At 34.6% G+C, this 11,012-nt stretch overlaps 1 protein-coding gene across 1 annotated transcript in view; it reads left to right on the forward strand.

Annotated features, from left to right (window-relative positions):
* Positions 1-781: 781 nt before the first annotated feature.
* Positions 782-11,012, forward strand: part of LOC111864805 (tubulin beta chain) — a 12,051-nt gene continuing 1,820 nt past the window's right edge. Inside the window, exon 1 of the mRNA XM_023852327.2 lies at positions 782-876. Within this exon, the coding sequence (XP_023708095.1) occupies positions 820-876 (57 nt within the window). The 5' untranslated portion in view covers positions 782-819. The remainder of the gene's footprint in view (positions 877-11,012) is intronic.

Below are 11,012 nucleotides of genomic sequence, written 5' to 3' on the forward strand. Positions count from 1 at the left end.
TATATAATAGTTTAGAGATTGATTTATTGGTAGGTAAAATTGGTTGCTGATTTGTTTGAAATAGAATTTAATCACTATTTTTAAATTTAATATCTATATAATAGCTTAATACCCCTAATTAAAGTAAACAATTGAATATTTTTTCATTTTCAAAGTCCTTAGATCTAAAGATCTTCTGTTTAAATTCTTAATTGATAATTGTTAATAAATTATACCTGTAAGGAATCAATGACTTGGGAGCACAATTTAATGCAGCAAAAAATGTGAAGTATTGTATAGAATTAATGAAGTGCAATCTCTATTACGTAAAATATTCCAGTCCTAGAATTAGTATCTTTTAAATAGCAGATATTGCTAGGTTACAGCAATATAATCCCGTTTCCGAGTCAACATAACTTTAAACAACATTAGGAAAACTGTTGATGCATTGAAACCAACGAAGGAAAAACCATGGAAACTACGAATAGCATGAGGTTAGTACCGGATATATACAAATTAGCCATATAAAAACCACATAATTCTAGGTAACAGCAAAATAATCCCGTTGCCGAGTCAACAAAACTTTAAACAACAATAGGAGAACTGTCGATGCATTGAAACAAACAAAGGAAAAACCATGGAAACTACGAATAGCATGAGGTTAGTACCGGATATATACAAATTAGTCCAATACCTCGATCTGTCACTCTAGCAGTTGAAAATTGACCAGATAGGACGCCGCTTCTTTTGCTTCAAATATCATTGAGGTTAACCGGCAGCAGACCAGTACTCGTCAAATTTCTTTCACCGATAAGAATACGATAGTCGTAGAGGAACAAAATGAGGGAAATCGTACATTTGCAGCTTGGCCAGTGTGGCAATCAGATTGGAGCTAAGGTAAAAATTACCAATGTTGTAATTATTAAACAAATTAAAGATCTTTTAAAAGAATCGTGGTTAATATAAATTGGTATGTTATTTTGGACGTGTTGAGTTCTGCCTTCTTCTATGTTTAATATCTAAATTTTGCTCAATGAATTATTTATACATTTATTACACATTATCTGCAGAATCTGCTGTAAAAATGCATGTTCAATAAATATTAAATCGTGAATGAAGTAAGGCCAGTGACGTAATTCATGTACTTCGCTCTCTTGTTCATTTAGTTATCTTTTAAATTGGTGTATTGGTGTTTTACTCAGGTCTGTCTGGTACAGAGAGAAGAATGTAGGTTTCCAGTCTATGTATGGTTTCGCGAATGTCTTGTAGATTTTAGGTTTTTTTTTAATTAGGTGTGTTTCCACATGTCAGTCGTGTTCCGAAATGTATTCGCACTTATTTCACTTCATTTTTCGAGGTACATCAACTTTTTACAGTTACGCAGTAGAACATGAATCGTCGCGTATAGTGAATATAATATTCGTAAATTTGCTTTCATTTATAATAAATCTCCAGTTCTTTGTAACAATAGTCGATCCTAATATGGGTGGCTAGGAGTTTCGTTTGGGGAATTGCTGGACCTCCGTGTGTGGCTAAGATTGCTGTATCATGGGCGAAGGTAGCAGTTATTTCGTCTGATATCTGGAGTCCGCTAGTGTAGATAAGGTATGGGAAGAGTTCAAAGACATTTGCTTCCTGCACTCATTATTTAGACTTCCTTAAGATTGTGATTTCGTTTCTGAACTCATTTAGAAATACCCCATCACTTACATATGATCTACAGTTTTGTAGAATCCATAGGAAAAAATTTTTCTAATTTCTTAAATTTCCTGGTTTCCATAATACATATAATATTTGTTTGGTGTCTACTACCGCGGAGCTTCTGATATTTATTTAGAATAGATTGCTTGTTCTCTATCATTTGAATAAGAGTCATGTTTTATTTGGTACAGGAATTTCTCCGTTGGACACTCTCCTTCTTCATTGGTTATGTGTCTGAGCGATGGTCACCCAGGGCAAAAGTTTGATAAATATATTTCTTTTTGATGCTACATGATTATGATTATAATTTAACCGTTTTTGGGCCTTATGAATGAAATATTTTTGTGGTTGTCTGGTCGTCATTTCTTCTTCCCTTGGGATATTACAAGGTTTCTACATGAGGTCGAATGTCCTCGTAATGTCTAACATTATTTAATAGGAAAAAACATCTACACAATCTTGATTAAGGGATGTAGTAGTTAACATTCCTTTTCCTTTGTGATGTAGGTATTGTACCTCCACCAACAGATTGTTTACGCTCACTAGTGCCTCATAGATTTCGTGTTGTCGGAAATTACACCATTTCAATATATATGTATATTAAATTGTATATTAAAATCAACTTTTAATAGTATGCATGCTTAAGTTTGAAAAAGGCCTATACATTTATAATTTCACTAAATAAGAAAGTTTGTAAAGGAATTATACATTACCAAATTTTAATTCTATCCATATTTCTTCCGTATCATTCCAACGTGTAAATATGATGTAATAGGATATGAAATACTGACTCGGCATTGCAACTAGTTTGAAAATGATATTGAATTTATTACTTTCTATAAATCCTAAGCTCATAAAGTCTTAAGGATTATAAAAATACAGAAAAATTTAGCTACAAAATTTATGTAACTAAATTCTATGTCATNTTAATTTATTAAATAAATAACTGCATGAATCTTTTTCTGATTCCTGTAATATCTCATATCAATTTACTTTCTACTTAATTTTTTTACAGTATGTAGGTTTTCCAAATAATATAAATCCATATCAATTCATTCATCAGTAATGTGTCTGACGACAGGTCCACAGATTCTTCCAAAACAGTTCTCCCGCTTAATGCGATCTCAAGCTTTCTCCTTCAATTAAAATATCATCTTCTGTCCCCAAAGTCATCCAGCATCCTCTATCAGTACTGGAATGAAAATAAACATAATATCCCAACATAAATGCTTCCGGTAACATAAATGGCTAAATTGATCCCAGTACATAGCTAGCTGCACTGAGTATAAGTAAAATTTCTTAATATTTCCTTTACAAAAGAGTGTACTCTCTAAATATATTCAAAGGAATTTTATATATATAATAGTTTAGAGCTTGATTTATTGGCAGGTAAAATTGGTTGCTGTTTTTGTTTGTAAATAGAATTTAATCTCTATTTTTAAATTTAATATCTCTGTAAGAGCTTAATACACCTAATTCATGTAAACAATTGAATATTTTTTTATTTTCAAAATCTTGAGATCTAAAGATCTTCTGTTTAAATTTTTAATTCATAATTGTTAATAAATTATACCTGCTAGGAATCAATGACTTGGGAGCACAATTAAATGCAGCAAAAATGTGAAGTATTGTATAGAATTAATGAAGTACAATCTCTATTACGTAAAATATTCCAGTCCTAGAATTAGTCTCTTATAAATAGCAGATGTTGCTAGGTATTAGCAATATAATCCCGTTTCCGAGTCAACAAAACTTTAAACGACAATAGGAAAACTGTTGATGCATTGAAACCAACGAAGGGAAAACCATGGAAACTACGAATAGCATGAGGTTAGTACCGGATATATACAAATTAGCTAATACTTGGATCTGTCACTTCAGCAAGTTGAAAATTGTCAAGATAGGGCCCCGCTTCTTTTGCTTGAAATATCATTGAGGTTAACCGGCAGCAGAGCAGTACACTTCAAATTTCTTTCGCGGACCAGAATTCGATATTCTTAGAGGAACAAAATGAGGGAAATCGTACATTTGCATCTTGGCCAGTGTGGTAATCAGATTGGAGCAAAGGTAAAGATTTACAAATGTTGTAATTATTAAACACATTAAAGACCTGTTAAAAGAATCGTGGTTCATATATATTGGTATGTTATTTTGGGCGTGTAAACAACGTGTAAACAAGATGTAAAAGGATATGGATTACTGACCCGAAAGTGCAACAATTTTGAAAATGAAATTGAATTTATTTACTTTCTATAAATCCTAAGCAGAACAAATATTAAGTTACAATAAATAATGCAAAAAAATTTAGCTTGAAAATTTATGTAACGTAACTTTACGTCATTATTTATTCGTGTGGAATTTTCATTTACATGGTAGGAGGAATGATCATGTAGATAATTGTTTTGCGCTATCTTACACCATTCATGATCGCTGTTCAAGGTTTTGCGAACCCTGTTGCACATTGTTAGGCACTTATATGACATTGAAGTGTAATACGTCTTGATATAATGATTAATTTGATGAAGGTAGGTGAGAGTAGTATTTTCATCAACTATTTATGTAATAGACTTCGAAATTTAAACTGAAATATTCTTTGTTGTAAATAAGAAGCAAGAGAAGTGATGTCATGTTTTGCGATTGAAGGGGCTGAATATTAAGTTCTTAAATCTCCATATCTTCTTATCTAATTCTGCATTATGTAATAATTATAATTCATATTATTTTTCAATTTATTTTCGTTGTACTGTGATTAGTAATTCGACAAAATATCGATCCAAATCCATAAAGGATTGAAAACATATTTCCTGTAATATGAAGTATGTAATCTGTTTTATCAAAATTTAATATGTTTGTATTGGCTTAAAATACATATTTAAATACACAAATACAATATTTTTAATATTTTTAAAATCTTGGATTCTAAAGTTCTTATTTTTAAATTTTCATTGATAGTTTTGACAAACCATATTTGTAAGCAGCCAATGAAAGGGGAATTTTTTTTTTAAATCTTGGATTCTAAAGTTCTTATTTTTAAATTTTCATTGATAGTTTTGACAAACCATATTTGTAAGCAGCCAATGAAAGGGGAACACAATTAAATGAAACCAAAAGCGTGAGGTATTGCATAGATTAAATTAAGTCCAATTTCTATTACACAAATTATTGCAGTCCTAGAATTAATCCCTTATAAAAACCAGATATTTCTAGGCAACATAAATATAAACTTGTTCCCAGTCAACGAAATAATAACCAACAATAGGAGAACGATTGGTGCAATGAAACAATCAAACGGAAAACCATGGAAACAACGTATTTCATGCGGTTAGTACCGGATATATACAAATTAGTCCAATACGTGTATCTGTTACTCCAGCAGTTGAAAATTGACCAGATAGGGCGCTGCTTCTTTTGCTTCAAATATCATTGAGGTTAAGCGGCAGCAGACCAGTACCCTTAAAATTTCTTGCACCGATCAGAATTCGATATTCGTAGAGGAGCAAAATGAGGGAAATCGTAAATTTTCAGGTTGGCCAGTGAGGCAATCAGATTGGAGCTAAAGTAAAGATTTACATATGTTTTAATTATGAGACATATTAAAGTCCCTTTAAAAGGATCGTCGTTCATATAAATCGGTAGGTTATTTGAGGGTGTTAATTTTGCCTTCTTATGTTCTCGATTTTTTAATTTCGCTCCATTACTTTTTTGTTTATACATTTATGTATATAGATAATCTGCAGAATCTGAAGTAAAAATGTATGTTCAATAAGTAGTGGCTTGTGAATGAGTTATGCCCAGTTGCGTAATTCATGTACTTCTCTCAATTGTTCACTTATTTATCATTCTATTCCTTGTACTGTTGTTTTACTCAGGTCTGTCTGGTACATAGAGATCTATGTACATTTTACGGTCAATATATAGTTTCACTTGAAGGGTATTGGTTTGGTGTTCTAATTTCCTTAAGGTTTTTTTTTAATTCCACTTTCATATCGCTGAGCACTGAGGTGCTTTGGATATCTTCATGAACCTATGGTTCTTTAATACATGAAGGAATGAGTTCTTTTCCCTCCCCCACACACATCCGTATCGTCTCAGGGGGTGACCACAGTGTTCTGCCTTAAATTGTGGCGTTTTTCTAAGAAATGGGTGCTATGTACTGTGCGAAAGCAATCGATTTTGCAGGCATAAACTTTTGTACATCCCTCTTCTAAGAATTCCAATTGAATAGCCAGCTCAGGGCAATATGATATTATAAACACCAGCACATATCAGTCTCTGGTGTTTATAGCTTCAGAGCAAAGAAAACACATCATTCATAACAGAAACAGCTCGCAATAGCCACAGGAACGTTGCTGCAAGACAGGCATATGTAACGACGACTTAGCGCTCTTAAACGCGTGTGTCATTAAATACAGTCCTCCTGACAACAGGCCAGTGAAAAATCTAACAATCTACAGCAAAACCATCAATTATTATGGGCGTTATAACATACGTGTGCAGCTGGACGAAACATACACGTCGAACCCCCCCAGACGATTTAAATACCTGACGAAACATACACGTCAAACCACGGCAACGGGTTAAGTACCGATTTGCATCCAGAGTGGATGGAATATTCTTCGATTGATAGCGCTGGAAATGGATTCTGTTGCCAATAGCTAAATGACGTAAGTCTAGATAGGGTTAAGTACTGGCGTTTGCTTTCAATTTGTAGGTTTTATCGTCTTCCAAGTAGCCAGTGCATTTGTTTGTATCTTAGGTTTAGCTGTTTCTTTTGGATTTGATATCCTTTGCCAATTTCAGTTGTCTGTCGAAATGCATGTCCACGTATTTCACTTCATTTATCTAGGGTACATAAACATTCACCATTTTAGTTCTTAAATAAACTTTGTATCAATCTACTTCTGCACCCTGTAATAATTCTAATCACGTTCTTTCTATGATTAAAATGTTTTATGTTGTGTTTAGGATTTCCCCACAATATCAATCCATATCCATAATGGAAATAAAATAAGCGTAGTAAATCATCATTAGTGTGTCCTGTAACATATAAGGCAGAAATGATAACATTGCAGAGCAAGCTTAACTCAATTAAATAAAATTACTCGATTCTGTAGAGCGGATGTACATCAACGTTGCTACGTAACTGACCGCGAAACATCTCGCGACCGAATACAGGCAAAGCAATAATAGGAGTGCATTTTCTATGTAGTCCGTGACACGACCGTTGCTATGGAATCGGTCTGTAAGCAGGTTCCTAAAATATAGGCTGTTTTCTACGCTCTCATTGCGGAGTTTATATAACCACAGTTACAATGAAAACAGATTCAATTATTTGCAGAGTATTCGTCAGTATTATGGAGTATTCTTGATAGTGTTTGAGTTTCTAATTGACAGGGAAAGGGTTCTCTGTTGAAATTCGTAGTGAGGCGACTAACACCCAGTGATTGTGAATTGTGTAAATCAGCAGGTATCACAAGTTATTGTAGTTACGATCTGTAAGCAGTAAATAAATCCAGTTAACAATCTGAAAGTTGTGCTCAGTCGACCAAACACGCTAGAACATATATATTAAAAAAAACGTGTACTCTCTAATTATATTCCTAGGAATTTTGTATTAAGTTCATTAGTGATTTGTTTACTGGACTATTTGATAATCAGATAAAATTCATGGCTTTGTTTGGTTGCAAATTGTATGTAATTTGTATTGTGAAATTTTCATTAGAATGTTTGGCTTAAATCGGCTTTTTTAATTATAGCAATAATATAGTATTTCTATAATTTTGAGATTTAAATTTCTTAAATATTAATGTAATGTCATCTCCAAATACAATTTGGTTAGAATTCTTTTGTAAATCATTTGTATAGGGAAGAATATTTATGTGTCTAAATTGATACTTGCCAAACACCGTGTTCTATAATTCCCAAATATGAGAACTCATGTGCACTGCAATGTTGTTTTTTATCTCCAGTTTTGGCACCTGTTTTGAAATGGGATTTTATTCAGTTATTTCATAGAATTTAGTTTAAGTAACAAGATATCATGATTAACACAAGGAAGTTATTTTGATAGATACCAAAAAAAAATCCTTCGAAAATTAATTTATCATTAAGCGCACTTAAAATAACATTAATTATTTGACAGAATGCTTTATATGTAAATACTTATCTGTTTCTCATTCTTTTTAACTAATACGTCATTAGAATTTACGTGTTCAAGTAATCCACAAGACATCACATTTTTGAAAGACGTTTGAGGATGATGTCAGTAGGTATATCCGCTAAGATTGTCAGACGCGCTTTACTCCCCAGGAAAGTTATTTAATTCATTCCTGGTCCACATTTCTTTTAGAGGCTGTGTCGACCCCGGGGCCATATTGCGGCCGGAAAGATTAGATCAGTTGTAAAAATCAAATGACCTCATCGGGACTTGAACCCGCGACCTTCCGGCTTGTAGCATAGAGCCTCAACCAACTACGTCTATAGTTACATATTCAAATGCTCTCACGTTCTTCGAAATGTGGCTCTATTACAGTTTATTTTACGTGTTCAAGAAAACACCATATGATAAACCTTTTTCATATACATAATTCAAGGGTAAACTGATGTAAACAGAATTTGTTTTAAGTAAAATTACAGCGATTTGTTTATAGCATGGATGCTTTGTCTTATGGGATTTCCTAATATTTTAAGTTTATTTTGTTGTTGTGAATATCAGATTTATATTAAGAAATAAATTTTCAGAACCACGGGGCAAATAAAGTATTTTTCGTTCAACCTCTATAATAATGTATCGGAAATATAATTTTGATTCCTATCTAAATAAATGATAATGTGCCGTATTGCGCTATGGAGGACATCCCACTTCTGACACCAGTGTAACGTGCTTACTGCTTACGACAACCTACAAGTTTTGGCTACAATTAATTTTAACAAACTTACGGGTTTACACACTTTACAAACCCTTCTCAGTAAAGCTGTTCACTCTATCACCAGTAGTCTTCGGGTGTTATATTTTTGGATCACCTACACGACATCCACAATTATGCCCGACAACACCTGAAACTCGCAGTGACCGGAAGGAAACTCGGTACGATAAACTGGCCAACTCAGAGGGTTACCACGAAGGCGACAGAGTTTGGCTCTATCGCCCAGCCCGCAGAAAATGAGAATCACCTGAATTTCAAACCTCATGGGAAGGTCCTTACAAAGTAGTAACCCGGACAAATGATGTGGTATGCAGAATCCAGAAAAACCCTAAGTCGAGAATGTTGGTAGTACACCTGGACCGGCTCGCGCCTTATCATGGGGCTGTTCGAGACGAGCAACCATAAGAAGGGAGCGGATGTAACTGAAGGAGAATAGTCGCTGCCAGGAGTAGCCGAAACAACAAGAGACGCATCAAGCACAGCCTTCAGAGAAAAGGAACGGGGATGTACAGTTAGTCTATTCGGGACGAACAGCCTTAAGAAAGGAGCACTGTGACGTATTGCGCTTTGGAAGACATCCCCCTCCCCGCCAGCTGTGACGTAACTTCGCGTCGTTGTTACGACAACAGGCCAGCCACCACTCCGCCGCCCTAACATGGCGGGGGCCACTTCGGTTGCTTTGCAGAAGTAAACAACTCTCACATCGGTGCGCAGGCAAACAAGCAACAGCGAACGCTATAAAAAGCCGGCTGAGCAGTGTGTGATCAGGAGTGAAGTCGCCTAGTGCAGCGGAAGACGGTTGAATTGTAGCAGCCTCCGTGAAAGGAGAACCGGACTTGTAATTAAAAGAGTTTATGCATGATACTCATTGATACTTTGTGATAACTGAGAAGGTATTGGGAGTATGAAATACAGTGACACTTGCGTAGTTCCGGCGTTATAAATACGTGAAGACTACTGACGATAAGGTGAAAAGCTTTATTGAGTCGGGGTTTTAAAGTGTTTAAACCCGTAACATTGTTATGATTAATGGTAGCAAAGACTTGTAGGTTTTAAATAAATCAATTAACAGTCCGAACGGCGTCATAAGTAGAAAACACGTTACAATAAGTTCTACTCAATTCCAGTCTGAACTGTTCATATTTATAGATGAGCTGTTTTACAGTTCGGACTGTAAGAGTCAGAGGCCTCTAACACTTTCTCCGAAAAACCTTCAAGTCCATTACATAAAATCCATCACATACGAGTACGTTAACTGACATCAAAAGGCAAAATTAGCTCCATGCAGCAGTCATTGATTAGCCAGTAGTCACTCATGGTAGTGAATCTTCAGGTTTCATGAATGGCCTATTTTGTGACTGGGCAAGCAGCTGTCCACATATACTGAAAGAATGTGACCTTTGTACATGGGATTACAAGAGTGAGCTTTCAAATTTATAGCGCAGCGGTTAGCTATTTGTATTATTCCTGGAAAAGGAGAAATCTAACGTCAAAGAGTTTCAAGCCTCATTTCATTCTTAGGATACCCTTCACACCTTTTATAAACTCTGTAGGAAAGCATTTGTAGGTTGACTCTCTGGCCAAAACTCTCACATTTGGTTCACTTATCACTCCAGGGTTACATCAAAGTGAATTAATTAAAGTAATTATTGCCAAAGAGAGATGTAAGTAAGTGTAAGTAAATGAATGAGAATGCACACATAAAGATAATGACTTCAGCATTCGAACACCACATTATATAAACAACAAAGGGATGTTGTGCTTTCTGCCCATGCAAGCAGGTAAAAATTCCAAGAAATAATAATATCTGTGTTAACATCCAGCTATGTCACTTTTTTTCATTTTGCCTGACATTTACAGGAATATTATACTTGTAATATTCAGAATTTTTGCGAGATAGTCCAAGCTGTGTTATGGATGTCTCAAACCCATGGTCAAAGCTAAGCAAAAATAAAAGAAGTGAATGCCCTAACAAAAGTGGAAATTGTTGGATATATTTAAGTTTAAGGTCTTTCATTCTGGTCCGTCACACTAACCAATTAACAATCAAGTTCCTTCCGTCAAATGTGACACTTTATTAATTTTTCCACCTCGTCAGCACCTGCCTTACATGTTTCGGCTCACCACGGAGCCATCATCAGAGGCATTTATAGTAGAAAAAGAAATCACCAATACACAAAACTTCACTTTGTCCAAGATAGCCACGTTCCAGTTAATTAAAATAATTACAAATAGTTAAAATTACCCAGAATGTCGGTTCACTAAAAGTTTTTCACACACCACAGTAGCTTCCTTATTTGATTCGTCGTTAATTCTGTAAAATTATGTTTCGTTATTTGAAGTAAGAATTCTTAAAATCCCTAGAATTCTTTCCCGCTTGGCCCAATCTTTTTGCTTCGGGATGTT

The sequence above is a fragment of the Cryptotermes secundus genome, unplaced genomic scaffold (assembly GCF_002891405.2).
Source record: "Cryptotermes secundus unplaced genomic scaffold, Csec_1.0 scaffold1342, whole genome shotgun sequence".
NCBI classification, from domain to species: domain Eukaryota; kingdom Metazoa; phylum Arthropoda; class Insecta; order Blattodea; family Kalotermitidae; genus Cryptotermes; species Cryptotermes secundus.